At 42.1% G+C, this 17,632-nt stretch overlaps 1 protein-coding gene and 1 long non-coding RNA gene across 2 annotated transcripts in view; one reads left to right on the plus strand and one right to left on the minus strand.

Moving 5' to 3' along the window:
* midn (midnolin) overlaps positions 1-17,632 on the minus strand; it is a 57,467-nt gene that overhangs the window by 7,546 nt on the left and 32,289 nt on the right. Inside the window, exons 6-8 of the mRNA XM_061888682.1 lie at positions 15,170-15,658; positions 13,035-13,158; positions 12,614-12,934 (exon numbers count right to left, since the gene is read on the minus strand). Coding sequence (XP_061744666.1) covers positions 12,614-12,934; positions 13,035-13,158; positions 15,170-15,658 — 934 coding nt within the window. The remainder of the gene's footprint in view (positions 1-12,613; positions 12,935-13,034; positions 13,159-15,169; positions 15,659-17,632) is intronic.
* LOC133543844 (uncharacterized) overlaps positions 1,714-17,632 on the plus strand; it is a 56,637-nt gene continuing 40,718 nt past the window's right edge. Inside the window, exon 1 of the long non-coding RNA XR_009804532.1 lies at positions 1,714-1,948. This is a non-coding gene — a long non-coding RNA (uncharacterized LOC133543844). The remainder of the gene's footprint in view (positions 1,949-17,632) is intronic.

Below are 17,632 nucleotides of genomic sequence, written 5' to 3' on the forward strand. Positions count from 1 at the left end.
GCAGGGGCGTCCATGAAAAAGACGGTGCTTGGATGGCAGCATATGTTGTTCCAAAACCTGTATGTACCTTTCACCATTAATGGTGCCTTCACAGATGTGTAAGTTACCCATGCCTTGGGCACTAATGCACCCCCATACCATCACAGATGCTGGCTTTTGAACTTTGCGTCGATACCAGTCTGAATTGTTTGCTTCTCCTTCGGTCCGAGTGACGTGACGTCGATTATTTCCAAAAACAATTTGAAATGTGGACTCGTCAGACCGCAGAAAACTTTTCCACTTTGCGTCAGTCCATCTTAGATGATCTCGGGCCCAGAGAATCGGTGGCATTTCTGGATGTTGTTGATAAATGGCTTTCACTTTGCATAGTAGAGTTTTAACTTGCACTTACAGATGTAGCAACAAACTGTATTTATTGACAGTGGTTTTCTGAAGTGTTCCTGAGCCCATGGGGTGATATCCTTTAGAGATTGATGTCGGTTTTTGATACAGTGCCGTCTGAGGGATCGAAGGTCACGGTCATTCAATGTTGGTTCCCGGCCATGCCGTTTACGTGATTTCTCCAGATTCTCTGAACCTTTTGATAATATTATGGATTGTAGATGTTGAAATCCCTAAATTTCTTGCAATTACACTTTGAGAAACGGTGTTCTTAAACTGTTTGACCATTTGCTCACGCAGTTGTGGACAAAGGGGTGTACCTTGCCCCATCCTTTCTTGTGAAAGACTGAGCATTTTTTGTGAAGTTTTTATACCCAATCATGGCACCCAACTGTTCCCAATTAGCCTGCACACCTGTGATATGTTCCAAATAAGTAATTGATGAGCATTCCTCAACTTTATCAGTATTTATTGACCCATTTCCCAACTTCTTTGTCACGTGTTGCTGGCATCAACGTCTTAAAGTTAATGATTATTTGCAAAAAACAAAAAAAAAAAGTTTATCAGTTTGAACTTTAAATATGTTGTCTTTGTAGCATATTCAACTGAATATGGTTTGAAAAGGATTTGCAAATCATTATGTTCTGTTTATATTTACATCTAACACAATTTCCCAACTCATATGGAAAAGGGGTTTGTATATATACGTGTATATATATATATACACACATTCATACATACATACATACATACATATATATATATATATATATATATATATATATATATATATATATATATATATATATATATAGATGGCCACCATGACTGCGGTGTGGCCCTCAACGAAAACACCCTTGCTGTAGAGAAGGCAAGGGCAAACTACTTTTCATTTGCTTTTGTTTTTTTAAATCATCCAAAGTGTAGCCAGCAAAATGACTTGCAGTGCTATTCTGCACTATTCCCGTCGCACAGAAAATGCAGCCAAACTATTTCTACAGTTGCATGTTTGAAAAGTCAGAAAGTTAGCTGCGGACTAATGTGAGTGCACGGTAGCAGAAGACAAGAGAAGACGAAAGAAGGTTTTTTTTTTTTGGCTTGGCAAGTTCTTTGGGAATTTGCTTGGAGCTACACCAAAATGTGCGTGTGTGTATTGTGTGTGTGTGTGTGTGTGTGTGTGTGTGTGTGTGTGTGTGTGTGTGTGTGTGTGTGTGTGTGGTCATTCATCAGCGTCACTACCGGAGCCCTGGGCGGCTGGGCCGGACACAGTTGGCCACAGGGATCTCCAGTCTATGTTTATGACAGTAGGGCTATTATTAGTGCTGGATAAAAGGGACACAACACACACACATGCATGCATGCAGGCAGGCAGGCAGGGAGGCTGGCCCACAGCCTGGCTGCAGAGCTCTGACGTTAACACAATAACCTTGGAGGACCCAGCGACGGAAAGAGAGATGGCGAGGACTAACAGGAAGTACACGGGATATAAGATCAACAATTGTCTGCTTCTACTTATTTGACACAGGCCCCCGTGGAAGCTGGAGAGGCTGAGCGAGAAAGACAGGAGGTGATGTATGAATAATCGATGTGTCAGTGAGCTTTCCTTGCCTTTCAGCCCGGCCCAGCAACAAGACCACGAGTAGGAGGAGGGTTGGGAGAAAAAGGGCGGTGAGGGTGAAGTGTGCAGGACACAACATGGAGGGAGGTTCTGCTTTTAACAAAGCTTTGCATTTTGCACTTGTAAAAATATCCACAAACATGCACTTTGTGGTACTAAATACATCTGAGCAATTCAAAGGTTACAGATGAGACTATTTTTCAACAATTCAAAATAAGTCTGAGGCTTTGTCTACACTTTAAAACCCCTTAAACAAATGATTATTTAGCCTAAGCCCCGTTTCAGCCACACTAAACCATCTTTTAGTGTGGCTCACTGATCCTGATCGACTCACTGATGGTTTACTGACTGAGTTCGGAGAGGAAGTGACGTCAGAAAGAACGTGCAACAGCCAGCTTCGTAATAAAGTGGTTTCATAACTCGGAGCTGCCCACTGGATATATGGAGGCGAGTCATCCAGACATGCCCGTGTTTCTACTTTCGTCTGTACAGACGCTTGTGGAAATCACACATGAATACCTTAAGAGATAAAACCTGGGATACAACATGGGCTTTCTGCTCCGCCGCTCCCAGTCTTTGGAACGCTCTCCCTGACCACCTGAGGGCACCACAGACTGTGGATGCTTTTAAAAAAGGCTTTATTTAAAAAAAAATACTTTGTTTAGATATATGCATACTAGTTCTAGCTATTAGGCTGTTATAGTTTTTATTTTAATTTATGTTTTGTTATATTTTTATTATTCTTTATACACTGTAGCACTTTGAGGTTGTTTACTCAATGTAAAGTACTTTTTACAAATAAAATCTATTATTATTACCATGATACAATCTAAGGGTTACTGGTTCAATCCCCACCTTTTACCACCCTAGTAAGTCCGTTGTGTCCTTGAGCAAGACACTCCACCCTTGCTCCTGATGGGTCCGGGTTAGCGCCCTGCATGGCAGCTCCCGCCATCAGTGTGTGAATGTGTGTATGTGAATGGGTGAATGTGGAAATAGTGTCAAAGCGCTTTGGGTTCCTTAAAAAAAAAGACGGTAAAAATGCGCTATACAATTACAACCATTTACCATTTACCATTTACAACACTTCTCAGACGGGAAGAGAACTTTCGAATGTCCAGGTTAGCTGTGATTCTACTTAGCAAAAAACATTGTCCATTTGTCAAAGGAGAGACAATGATAATGCGGGCCCCCGTGGATGTGATAAAAAAAAAGGTAGCGCATGCTTTGTGTTACCTGGCCGTCGAGGGAGGACTACAGAAAACATCGAATGCATTTAGACTGGCAAAGCAGACTGTATCAGTCGTTGTCCGCCATGTATGTCGCGGACTCGGCGTGTAGGTCCAGAGTATATAAAGTCACCAAAAAGGAATGGACAATGAAGGTAAAGGAAAAAGAGTGAGGAGTGTCCTGACCAGATATCTAGATCCCTAGATTGATTGTGGTAAATTGTTCTTTAACACATTGTTTCCGTGTCTAATAAAGATTTGATTAATTTATGATGGCTCAGGTGTGATTTACTACAATAGTGCCCCACAGCACACTGGATTCCAGTAAATTGAAATACCACAACACTGGATATTGTTCAGATAAGTTACATTTAATTTTCAGAACATAATTAAATGTAATTTGAATTGAAGTTCAAAAGTGGCTTTGGTGAAATCAAAGCTGCTCACACGGTCACTAAGGTGGGCACTGTGATTGACCGATCAACTTAATGTGTATTATATTTATCCATGAGAGCATTTTGTTGTAAACTGCGAGGTGTCTGTTAAAATCATGGTTGTTTTCACAATTGATGACGGATGTGAACAGGAGCATGCATTGTCTTTGTGTGATGATGTAAATGAGGTGTGGTTGTATTGTATATTAAGTATGTGTCAAAGAAAGGGCATTTTGGGACTTTTCTTAATTTGATTACATGCCATAGTATGATTTTATTGTCATAATTAAGTTGCATGATTTTTGTATCGCTTTAATTTAGGTAGCCAGGGACTGCAGATGGAAATGAGCTATTTAGCTATCATCTGGTACAGAACATATCTGTCTTTAAGCTTAATGTTTCTGTGCATTGTCCCTTCAAGTAAAGACTAAACTAAACTAAGAACTTGCACACAAAGCAACATCTGAGGTGACTATGACGTGCACATTTTCCGTGCATTGGATACTAGGTCGCGTTGCGCCGGTGGACGGATGGCAGGGAGGGGGTCTTAAACAACCATTGTCTGAGTGTGGACAGGGATAAGGTTAAGTGGGATCTACCCTGGATCATACTTGCCAACTCTCCCGATTTTCCCGGGAGACTCAAGAATTTCAGTGCCCCTTCCGAAAATCTCCAGGGGCAACCATTCTCCTGATCTCCACCCGGACAACAATATTGGGGGCGTGCCTTAAAGGCACTGCCTTTAGCGTCCTCTCTCACCTGAAAAGGAGACTATTATATACCTCTCCGTTATCCATTGGTTTATCTATGACCCATAAAGTAGGCAGGCACGAAGCTATTTCTCAGCATGTGTTTATTTTAGCCGGCACGTTAATACACTGACACACAACATCCGGATTCCCATCATGCATTGCTTCAAAACTACGGCAAGTAGTAATGTCCAAAAGAACAACGGAAGAATGACGAAGAGACATGGAAACGACGAGTAAGAAGAAGTACGCTTGCAAATTCCAAAATGATTGAAAAAAATAATTTCAGTTCATCCGGGACAGCTTGAACGGTAAGGGGTATGCTGCCTGCAAATTTTGTAGATCAGACGTCCCCATTGAACACCGTGGCCGAATGGATATACTCAGTCATGAACGGATTATTTCTCCCATCCCGAATTCGGAGGTCTCAAAGTTGGCAAGTAGTTGAACTCATTCAAACTACTGACCATGATTTCATATTCAACATCGATTGAAGGATTGACTTTAACGTGAGAGTCTACGCCGGAAAATGGGAAAAAAACCAAAGTAGCCCGGCGCCACCAAACAGCTATAACCAGTCAAATCGGACACAGTGCCGATCAAACCGCTGGGTAAAAATGAGCGTTGTGACAGCCAGTGAAAGGGCGCTTGACAGCCCTGCAGGGACACACGCTCTTCAATGACTTTTAAGACTTCATTTGCATTCTCCCTGGCTCTCCTTGTCGACAATGAAAGGGCACCTGATGTGCTTGACTGGCTTTTCGCTCGATAGCGCCGTTAAACTGCGTCACCGACGGGGGACGGTGGGGTGCACGTGTGAGAAAAGTCTCGGCCGTTGGATAATGGAAGACAGTCGGGGGGTTTAGATTCTTCCTCACTCTGCCCTTTTGGCTTGGCCGGGACGCTAACGTGACCTGACAAATCTAAAGGGGACGAGTGCGGGGGTGAGGGGATCCGGAAGGCGGGGAGAGAGAGAGACAGGAGCTTATTCTGTGTTGTACTAAGGCAGCTGCAGTGGGAGACAGACTAAAAGGCAGCCCCTATAATCCCAAAGCCCTCCCCTTCCTCTGCCCCACAATGGCTCAGCCCGGTGCCCTCTATGCAGCCCCTGTTCCCCCGGCCCCTACACAATGGCTTTAGCTGGGGGATCCACCCTCCTCAGTAATGGAATTTATCTAACAATCAAGCCTGACAGGCCTTGGGAGTCCTGAAATGAAAAATCCCCAAACTCAGCAGTACCATTCAGAATCCAAGCTTTTAACCAGGCGGCCAGAGTGTGTCAAGCTTTTTTATTTACGCTTGTCTTAGCCCCCTTGGCGCACATCCCCCTCCCCACCCCGGCCTAACTCCCTCACATATGAACTTGCAGTGGAAAAGGGTAAATGCTCTCTGGAGACGGCCAAGCTATGTGACATTTTCAAGAGGCTGTCTCAAGTATAAGTGCATGCACACATATTCACTGGTTAGTGGCTTTGAATGGAGACAGGCCTCTGTGAAGTAGAGTTAAGCCTCCGTGTTAAGTCCCCGTTAAGTCCGCCGCCAGGTGTCGACTGATAAGGCTATCCAGGAGCACTTAGGGTGTACTCACACTAGGCCATTTTATCGCGCTGGACTCGCACCGAGCGTCCGTGCGATCGCCTGTTTTCACTTAAATTATGCCGCGTTTCGGCTATTTTTCAGACTTTAGGGATTATTTCTCATTTCAAGTCTTTTAGTGCAAGGTGGTGATTGCCATTTATTACTTGGGAGAGGAGTCATTGCATTAATTTAATGACATACCGTATTTTTCGGACTATAAGTCGCTCCGGAGTATACGTTGCACCGGCCGTAAACATGTTTCACTACACACCGTAGCTCACCGGTGTCAAAATGTAAACAAACGCCATTGGTGGATCTACACCTAACATCCACTGTAATAATACCAAGTGCAGGATCGTATCTAGTTGATATTACTATGATTACGTTGATATTTTTGGCATCACAACGTCTTCTTTTGTTTTTTTTAAATGTATATTATGTTTAAAAATTCGGGAAGTAGGTCCCTGGACACCTGAAGACTTTGAATATAACCAATGCATGATCCTGTATCGGATTGATACCTACATTTATGGTATCATCCAGAATGTATGTATCCATCCATCCATCCATCCATTTTCTACCGCTTATTCCCTTTGGGGTCGCGGGGGGCTACAATCGGGCGGAAGGCAGGGTACAGCCTGGACAAGTCGCTATCTCATCGCAGCAAAATGCATGTAAAGCATCCAAATAACAGAAGAATAAGTGATTATTACATTTTAACAGAAGTGTAGATAGAACATGTTAAAAGAGAAAGTATGCAGATATTAACAGTAAATAAACAAGTAGATTAATAATTCATTTTCTACCACTTGTCCTTAAAATGTTGACAAAATAATAGAATGACAAATGACACAATATGTTACTGCATACGTCAGCAGACTAAATTAGGAGCCTTTGTTTGTTTATTTACTAATAAAAGACAAGTTGTCTTGTATGTTCACTATTTTATTTAGGGACAATATCAAAAATGTTTAAAGTACCCTAAGATTTTTTGTTAAAATAAAGCCAATAATGCCATTTTTCGTGGTCCCCTTTATTTAGAAAAGTACCGAAAAGTACCGAAAAGTATCGAAAAGTATCGAAAAGTATCGAAAATAAATGATAAATGGGTTGTACTTGTATAGCGCTTTTCTACCTTCAAGGTACTCAAAGCGCTTTGACACTACTTCCACATTTACCCATTCACACACACATTCACACACTGATGGAGGGAGCTGCCATGCAAGGCGCCAACCAGCACCCATCAGGAGCAAGGGTGAAGTGTCTTGCTCAGGACACAACGGACGTGACGAGGTTGGTACTAGGTGGGAATTGAACCAGGGACGCTCGGGTTGCGCACGGCCACTCTCACCACTGCGCCACGCCGTCCCTAAAGTATTGAAATAATTTTGGTATCTGTACCAAAATATTGGTATCGGAATCACACGCTATCATTGTCACATGCAGTGCCTAAGAAATATTTACCACTTAAACGGGAGTGCCACGGGTTGGTTGACCGAGATATATTTTGGTTTGACAGCTAGGATAAGGGTGTGCATTCAATCGTCCCTTACCCTGGCCTACATCACCCAATCGTGCCAGACGACAGGAAATTGATCAGTGCGCTCAGACTCGCTCAGTGAGATTAGCCTTGTGGGAGTATGCCCTTGATCATTGGAAGACCAGACGGGAAGTGTCCACAATGAGACCTGCGTTCATTGTTGTCTCAGGAAGGAGGACTACCAAGTCAAAAAACAAGTGGCAATATATTCTGTCTTGGTTAATGGTTGGGATTTTACACCCAGATGATGAATGAAGGCTTAGTTTGCGGTTTTAACAACCTCCGGTGTTGAATAAATCTATTTGAAGCGACAAAAAAGTGCCAGCAGAACACAGAGAACATAGTGTTGATGCACAACACAGACATGGAAAAAGAAGGAGGAGAAACTGAATTGGAGGAAAACGGACAGATGGATTTTACAGGCGAGGCTGTTTTTGAACAGGGGGATAAGTGTGGGTTGTTGAGTGCAGATGTGAAGATGTAGAGACAGGACAAGGGTGATGGTAGGAGTGAGGGAAAGATCTTCCCTAAGTTAGGAAAATAAGCTCGTGTTGTTCCAACTGTTCACCGGACACTTGTAAGGGCACAAGGGGGGGATGCAACTCAGCTGCTAGAACTGAACCACTATTCTACTCAAACATTAAACATTATTCACGGACACCTCGGGACTCGAGTATCCTTCACATGAGATACCGAGGCCACCAGAAGACAATGCTTCATCTTTCATTCAGTTCCATCAAAACCGCCCTGCTTGTTTTGTCAAGTGTGAACCTGATAATCGGAGCACTGGACCCGGATCGTGTGATGGTAGGATAAGTGAACTTGTGTGGTTTGGTTGACTTAACCTCAGAGGTGAAAACTCCCCAGAAAAAAGAAAGTGTGCGGAAATGTACAAATGTGCAAGTGAAAGTGTGTTTCTTTGCTCTCCTCTCTGTGTGTGTCATACCAGCGCTCTTTAAAAGCATATTTTAGACGCCTTTTTTAAAATCCAAGCTGGTAAAAATAGCAAAATGTATAAGTAACCTCTGTAATCAACCTTGCAGACAGCATTTTGCAATACAATCATTTAGTCAAGTCTCTTAATACAGCGGTTCTCAAATGGGGGTACACGTACCCCTGCGGGTACTTGAAGGTATGCCAAGGGGTACGGGAGATTTTTTTTTAAATATTCTAAAAATAGCAACAATTCAAAAATCATTTATAAATATATTTATTGAATAATACTCAACAAAATATGAATATAAGTTTATAAACTGTGAAAAGAAATGCAACAACGCAATATTCAGTGTTGACAGCTAGATTTTTTTGTGGACGTGTTCCATAAATATTGATGTTAAAGATTTTTTTTTTTGTGAAGAAATGTTTACAATTAAGTTCATGAATCCAGATGGATCTCTATTACAATCCCCAAAGAGGGCACTTTAAATTGATGATTACTTCAATGTGTAGAAATCTTCGTTTATAATTGAATCACTTGTTTATTTTCCAACAAGTCTTTAGTTATTTTAAATCTTTTTTTCCAAATAGTCCAAGAAAGACCACTACAAATATATATAATATTTTGCACTGTTATACAATGTAATAAATCAGAAACTGATGACATAGTGCTGTATTGTACTTCTTTATCTCTTTTTTTCAACCAAAAATGCTTTGCTCTGAGTAGGGGGTACTTGAATTTAAAAAAAATTTTCACAGGGGGTGCATCACTGAAAAAAAGGTTGAGAACCACTGTCTTAATATACCCCAAAGCTCTCAAATCAAGGCTTTACATGTTGTGTAAATGGTAAATAAAAACAGAACACAATGATTTGCAAGTCCTTCTCATCCTATATTCAATTGAATAGACTGCAAAGACAAAATTCTTAACGTTCAAACTGGAAAACGTTAATTTTTGCTGACATTAGCTCATTTGGAATTTGATGCCCTCAACATGTTCAAAAAACTTATTTTTCATGGACGCCCCTGCTTATTCTTCCACTTCCCCCACCCCTTGGCTCAAGAACCTTGAACCATGGAAGTATTTCAAATTTCCCCTATGCAAAGGGACGTCGATCGGGTCTTGCAACGTCATCAACCATCACCGTTTGCCAGCAGTGACGTAAGGCAGATGCGACAAATGTTTGTTTACTTTCAAAATGCCATCACACGCAATGTTCAGCTTTGCTTGTGCTTTCTACATTATTGTTCCTCCTGTCTTTATTAAAAAGATGACCGTTTAAACAACGACGTTTTTGGCGAAATAGGCAAACGTTGGCGCATGTTCTTGCGGTATGTAAAATGTGTTTCACTCTTTATTTGTGTTTGAAGCCAATATTTACGTGCAGTAGCAAAGTTTGGAAGTCTGACTAAAAAAAAAACATGGGTGTCATTATTAGGCCTGGGCCAATAACACATTTTGCTCGATGATATATTGACCTACAAGTTATTGCCGATAAACAATATTCTTGCCATTATTTTTTGAGACCAAATTAACCACTGATGTCATGACGACACACAATAATAATGGAAGTATACCCTTTCAAATGCAATCAAGTTGTGTTTCTCGTACATTTTACATTGCAAGTAAAATGTAAGTTTTTTTTAAATATCACATTAAATAAAACAAATAATAATATTACAATATCTGCAAAAAAAATGTTGCAACTTAATACAAATCACAACCAAAATCATTAAAATAGGTTATGTCTCTGTTAACAGTCATGTTGGAAGAGGAAGTGGCCCGCTCCAGGAGTTGGGCTCGGCCCCTTAGTTCCAGTGAAAGGAACTTAAAATGCTCCAGGATACCAAAACATTTTGGACAATTCCACGCTCCCAACCTTGTGGGAACGATTTGGAGTGGGCCCCTTTCTCTTCCAACATGACTGTGCACCAGTGCACAAAGCAAGGTCCATGAAGACATGGATGACAGAGTCTGGGGTGGATGAACTTGACTGGCCTGCACAGAGTCCTGACCTGAACCCGATAGAACATCTTTGGAATGAATTAGAATGGAGACTGAGAGCCAGACCTTCTCAACCAACATCAGTGTGTGTTCTCACCAATGCGCTTTTGGAAGAAGGGTCGAAAATTCCTATAAACACACTCCGCAACCTTGTGGACAGCCTTCCCAGAAGAGTTGAAGCTGTAATAGCTGCAAAGGGTGGACCGACATCATATTGAACCCTATGGGACTTCAATTTCATATGTGAGCAATATAGTGCATTTGTACGCTTCTCTGGGTTTCTGCTCTGCCATCTATAGGGAGGTCTGCGAACCCACTTCGCTTCGAGGGAAGTACTTTGCCATTCCCGCCTATCCGTCATATAATTCAAACCCCTCTTGATTGACATGAACGCACATAACGAAGGAAGGAGGGCAAAAACAAGGGCGGTGGAGGTATAAGAATGGAGCCTAAGTCCTTACTTTTTGTGTATGTTTCTTTACTGCACAGCCGTTGGCACCGTGACAAAAATACCAGATTAAGAGCTCACTCTTCTAAGTTATTTTTGGACTGAAGCAGAATACCAAACCACAAGTATAAACGCAGCCTTAGTGTACGCTACCAACACTAGCTATAAGTTACACTCTCTGCACATCTGTCTGATCGGTCTGTCGGAACTCCATCAGCACCAGTACCCACCCCCGGCCCTTGAGCATAGGTATATTCCGCTTGCGTCATCTTCAAGCCCGTCTTTGAACCGCCTAATCTAGTCCAAACATAACCCTGCCTCCAGGGTAGAAGGGGTAAACCTATATGTGCTCAGTGCACATAAACAATGCTGCGTGACAACTAAAGCCTGACTGGACAGGTCTGGAGAGGCTTGTGTTGCATTTCAAAGAAAAGCCACCCCGTGTGCTTGTCATGTGCCTCGCTAAAAGTTACTGCCGAGGTTGTTTAATATTTATATTATTTGTTGGTAGGCTATCAAGGTGAGAATTTTAAAGAATCAGCGTCATAAAGTAATGTGAAACCATGTACTAAAACCAAAACCAGTGAAGTTGAAGTAAATAAAAACAAAATACAATGATTTGCAAATCCTTTTCAACTTATATTCAATTGAATAGACTGCAAAGATAAGATATTTAATGTTCGAACTGAGAAACTTCATTTTTATTAGCAAATAATTATTAACTTATAATTAAATGGCAGCAACACATTGCAAAAAAGTTGGCATGGGGGAATTTTTACCACTGTGTTACATGGCCTTTCCTTTTAACAACACTCAGTAAATGTTTGGGAACTGAGGAGAGCTATTTTAGAAGCTTTTCAGGTAGAATTTTTTCCCATTCTTGCTTAACGTACAGCTTAAGTTGTTGTGGGTCGGCATAGCTGAGTTGGTAGAGTGGCCGTGCCAGCAACCTGAGGGTTCTGGGTTCGATCCCCGCTTCTGCCAACCGAGTCACTGCCGCTGTGTCCTTGGGCAAGACACTTTACCCACCTGCTCCCAGTGCCACCCAGACTGGTTCAAAAATGTAACTTAGATATTGGGTTTCACAATGTAAAGCACTTTGAGTCACTAGAGAAAAGCGCAATATAAATATAATTCACTTCACTAACAGTCCAAGGTCTGTGTTGTGGTATTTTAGGCTTCATGTTGTGCCACACATTTTCAATGGGAGACAGGTCTGGACTACAGGCAGGCCAGTCCAGTATCCACACTCTTTTACTATAAAGCCACGCTGTTGTAACACGTGGCTTGGCATTTGTTCCCAAAGTGGTGGCCCTCGCCCCATCCTTGTTTGTTAAGCTGCTTTTATACCCAATCATGGCACCCACCTGTTCCCAGTTAGCCTATTAACCCGTGGGATGTTCCTAATAAGTGTTTGGTGAGCATTCTTCAACTCGCTCAGTCTTTTTTGCCACTTGTGCCAGCTTTTTTGAAACATGTTGCAGGCATCTAATTCCAAATTAGCTAATATTTGCAAAAAATAACAAAGTTTTCCAGTTCGAGCATTAAATATCTTGTCTTTGCGGTCCATTCAATTGAATATTGGTGGAAAATGATTTGCAAATCATTGTATTTTGTTTTTATTTACCTATTACACAACATGCCAACTTTATTGGTTTTGGGCTTTGTATTTCTGACTGCGTTAGAGTCACTTACCGGGTGGCTTGCACATGCGGATCTGGCTCTGAACCAGTGGATGAAGAGTCACTGCGGGGCTGGCGGGGGCGCCAGCAGGTATCGAGGTAGCTTTGGCGGAGAGGCCCGTTATGCCGGCGACCGGGGGCGAAGGAGGCGGTGGTGACGGGGACGGCGAGTTAGGTGTGCCACACTGGGTTTGGTAACGGAGCTGGGTGAGGGACGGGGGCATGCCCTGGTAGTGGCGCGTAGCGCTCAGAAGGTCGTTGAGGATCTGAAGGATAGTACCTATATCCCGTCTGGGACGTCCGTTGCTGTCCTGGCAGTTTGGATGCAAAGTGCCTGAGAAAGAGGAAAGGACACGGTCTCTAATTAAAGCACGATTCAGGCAGACGGATCTCAAAGTTAATACTGCAGGAGCAGCTGTAGCAGTAAATGTCACCTGAAAAGGTCCCTGAAAAGACTCCGGGGGCGTGGTTAACAAAGCTCTCAATTATGGCGCCAGGTTTACGGGAGCGTGCTGATGAATTGGTGCCAGTAGTAGGGCTGTTGGTGCTGCAGTTGGCCTGGGAAAAATACAAGAAATGTAATCAGCATGCATAAAAAAAGCTGTGAGAGCTGATATAAAGGGTTTACTCGTGTGTTTTCAAGGGACAATAGTATAGCAATTAAACTTGAATATAATTTAGAGTAGTTAATGCATAGCTTGGTAAGCAGTATCAATCTAGTATACATTCATATTTACCATGAATTGATTAATGTGGACCCCGACTTAAAAAAGTTGAAAAACTTATTCGAGTGTTACCATTTAGTGGTCAATTGTACAGAATATGTACTGTACTGTGTAATCTACTAATAAAAGTCCCAAATCAATCAATCAATCAATCAATCAATCAATCAATCAATCAATTAATCAATCAATCAATCAATCAATTAATCAATCAATCCACTGAAAATTAGTCAACACATGCAAGATTTTCTAAAGCGCTGGCAACACAAGTAAGACCAACTCACAGTAAACATGTCCAAACATTTAGTGTGAGCGTCATTCATATGTAGCGCTGTCTTGACCAGAGTTGCCCAAGGTTTTTACTAAAATCAATTTCCATTCCTTCGTGAATGAAAAAAGATTTACAACCCCTGTACAAAACATTGTACATCATAATTTCTATAGAACAGAAAATACACTGTTATACAACAGTTTTTTGTACATAAATACAATATATGGCAGGCCTGGGCTATTATTTTGACTCAACAATGTCTCTGGGGGCCGGTATATCTATTTTTAGGAACACTAATACAAAATCTCACAATAATGTCTGATTGAATGCTAAAAACGTTATGACAGACCGTCTTAAAAAAATGGAATGGTATTTTAATTTTTTTTTTACTGAAGGAGACACCCAGAAAATTTACAATATCAACTATGAACGATAAAACACTGAATATTGACAACGTATGAACGTCACACACCCTCTGGATCGGCATATCTTACAATCAAGCGAAACGCAACAAAAATGCAACAAACACAGCGAAATATGAACGCGAAGGGTAAAAAATAAACCCACCAACAACCTGATATAGCTGAAATATCACTAAGCTTCAGAATTTTGCTGTATAAATCTCCTTCCGCGTCTGTCCCTGACACCCGCATTTCAGACTGGCTACTCTGGAAAACACTCTGTGGAAACGCTCCCCACCCACACTGCTTGGTCCCTCGTCTGAGCTGCTGTGACGTAAATTACGATAGTAACTGGTATATCATGCAAAAGCGCATATTCCAACCATTGAAATACTTTTTATAGTTCAAGACTTACGGTCATTTGAAAACATCACCGCACATCATAATGGCAGCTACAGTTTCCATCTTAAAGATCTAAAAAAAAATATTTGGGAATGCCTGGCGGGCCAAATTGAAAAGCTTAACGGGCCGCATGCGGCCCCCGGGCCTTAATTTGTCCAGGTCTGGTATATGAGCATCCAACCCTATTTTTTAACCCTGTGACATTTAGGTCAAACGTAAAAAAAAAATACTATTAAAACTACGTAAGTCAAATAAACAAGATGGATGGTGTCATCCTATGCCCCAAAATGACAAGCTATAATGTCACCAAATAAACTTAGAACCCACAAGCGACAAATCTGACATTTGAGAGTGTAATCCTATGGGGGTGTGTGCCTATATATGTGTGTGTGTCAAGCTTGTAAAGACTAATAAGAGAGAGGAAGAGAGACACTTGCCCTTTTAGCAGACCTGCATTTCCAATGCTGTTGACACGGCAACGGGTGTAACAATAAACATGACGCTTGTGTTCCATCTCGGGGCAAATTCTTTGAAGGATGCTCGTGATTTGGTGTTTTGAATCTTTTGCAAATGCAATAATGTAAACTAGGGATAGGAAAACAATGTCATCTAGGGCTTTGCAGGGTATTCAATTGGGCCAGTTATGCAATATTTAAAACAAAAATAACCTCAGTGATGCGCCTAATTCTTTTAACATATAATAAACATATATTTAATCAATGCATCATATTTTTTGGCCCTTAGAGAACTTTTAACAGTACATAAGGACTTACCTCGGGGCACAAAACGGGGGCTACAGGGCTGGCCCGGCCGACGTCGTGGCTGGGCTGGCCTAAAGAAGGCTGGTGATAGTGATGGTGATGATGGCGAAGGTGATGGGAAGGAGAGCGGAAAGCGTACGCCTGGCGCGGCGAGTGAGAAGGAGGCGGTGGAGGGGTGGCGGTGCTGCAGTGTGGACTGGAGGAGGTGGACTGGTGGTACATGGCGGGGAGCGGCTGCTGGTGTGTCGATGGAAGGGGGAAGGTACTCGGGGAAGAGGGCGTGGGGTGTGGGTGATGGGCGGAGTGTGGGAGGGGGGCGCACAGCTGTCCTGTGGGCGGGCTGGCCGCGGCGTCCGAGTTCCCGCGGGTGATAAGGTGCCGATGCTGGAGCTGCGGGCCGCCTGACTGCTGTGCCGCCAACTGGAGCTGGACGAACATCATGTGATCGCCTACACGCAGCGCCAGGGTGAGGGGGGAGCGGCCGGACAGGAAGTCACTGACCTGTAGGTGGAGGAGACATTTGATTAGCGACATAAAACCCAGTTTCGACACCTTTCAGAAGACTCCACCCTAGTGTTGTACAAGTACCAACATTATTTCAACACTTTTTGGTACTTTTCTGAATAAAGGGGACCACAAAAAATTGCATTGTTGGGTTTATTTTAACAAAAAAATCTTACTGTACATTAAATATATGTTTCTTATTGCAAGTTTGTCCTCAAATAAAATAGAGAACATACAAGACAACTTGTCTTTTATTAGCAAGTAAACAAACAAAGGCTCCTAATTTAGCTGCAGTAACATATTGTGTCATTTTCCATTCTATTATTTTGTCGAAATAATTAAGGACAAGGTGGACCCGCCTTCCGCCCGATTGTAGCTGAGATAGGCACCAGCGCCCCCCGCGACCCCAGAGGGAATCAGCGGTAGAAATGGATGGATGGATGGAATTAAGGACAAGTGGTAGAAAATTAATTATTAATCTACTTGTTCATTTACTGTTAATATCGGCTTACTTTCTCTTTTAACATGTTCCATCTACACTTCTATTCAAATGGAATAACCATTTATTCTTCTGTTGTTTGGATACATTACATTTATTTTGGATGATACCACCGATTTGGGTATCAATATGAAACCAAGTCGTTACAGGATCATACATTGTTTAAATTCAAAGTCCTCATGTGTCCGGGGACATATTTCCTGGTTTTATAAACATAATATCAATCAAAGGTGTTGTGATGCCAAAAAATATCGACGTAATCATAGTAGTATCGACTACATACGCTCCTGTAATTAGTATAATTACAGTGGATGTCAGGTGTATATCCACCAATGGCGTTTGTATAGATTGTGACGCCGGTGAGCTACGGTGTGTAGTGAAGCATGTTTAGCTATTCCTCGTCCTGCAGGGATGATACTTGTAAGAAACTTAGATTATTTGTCGCCATTAAGGCGAGGATTAGTGATTTAGAAGTAGCTAAAACACTGCCGACTGCGGCTGGATTTTAGCCACTAGCTAGCGAGCCATGTCTTAAAGCACCACTTCCTGAGGGTGTTTCAGTGTTATAACTTCACCTAAATCGCTAGTTTTTAAGCCAAAATGCGTCCGTTCTCCCTTTTCTGTCTACACACTGTGTCTGCTTGTAAGTACTCCCTTATTGTGCACTGCTGAAGACGCTCCTCTGTTTGTAAACTAGCAATGACACGACGTCACGATGACAGGGGCGCGGGAATGGTACTTTTCAGAGGTGGTATAGTACCAGATATGATTCAATAGTATTGCGGTACTATACTAATACTGGTATACTGTACAACCGTAGTCCACCCTCATTTTGACATTTCATACATACTGAGAAATTATGGAAAATGGAAAAAAAACATCAACAAAAGAAGTGAAGTGAATTATATTTATACAGCGCTTTCCTCTAGTGACTCAAAGCGCTTTTACATAGTGAAACCCAATATCTATGTTACATTTAAACCAGTGTGGGTGGGCGCTGGCAGCAGGTGGATAAAGTGTCTTGCCAAAGGACACAAAGGCAGTGACCAGAATGGCGGAAGCGGGGATCGAACCTGGTACTGTCAAGTTGCTGGCACGGGCACTCTACCGACCGAGCTATACTGACACTAATTTGACTGAGGAGGAGAAGAAAACTGAAAGCTGCAGCAAAGTGGAGACTATGGAGCTTAGGCAACAGCTACAGGCTAATATTTGCATTTGTGCCTGTTTTTGCTGATAAAAAAAGCATTGGTAGCCATATAAGGGCAAAAGTAACTTTCGAACACTCATGCTAACAAGACAGATGGAAATATAACAACCTCATTGGCAGAGTTTGGCCCGGGTAACTCCTTCAACGAATAATTACACTAAACAATAGTTTAAGGTCCCCCTCCTTGGATAATGTTTTGCACGGGTTTTACACATCGATCGTTTACAAACTGAGTTCAAAGAGGAAGTGATGCCAAAAAGTC

Source organism: Nerophis ophidion, linkage group LG26, assembly GCF_033978795.1.
Source record: "Nerophis ophidion isolate RoL-2023_Sa linkage group LG26, RoL_Noph_v1.0, whole genome shotgun sequence".
Classification (NCBI taxonomy): Eukaryota; Metazoa; Chordata; class Actinopteri; order Syngnathiformes; family Syngnathidae; genus Nerophis; species Nerophis ophidion.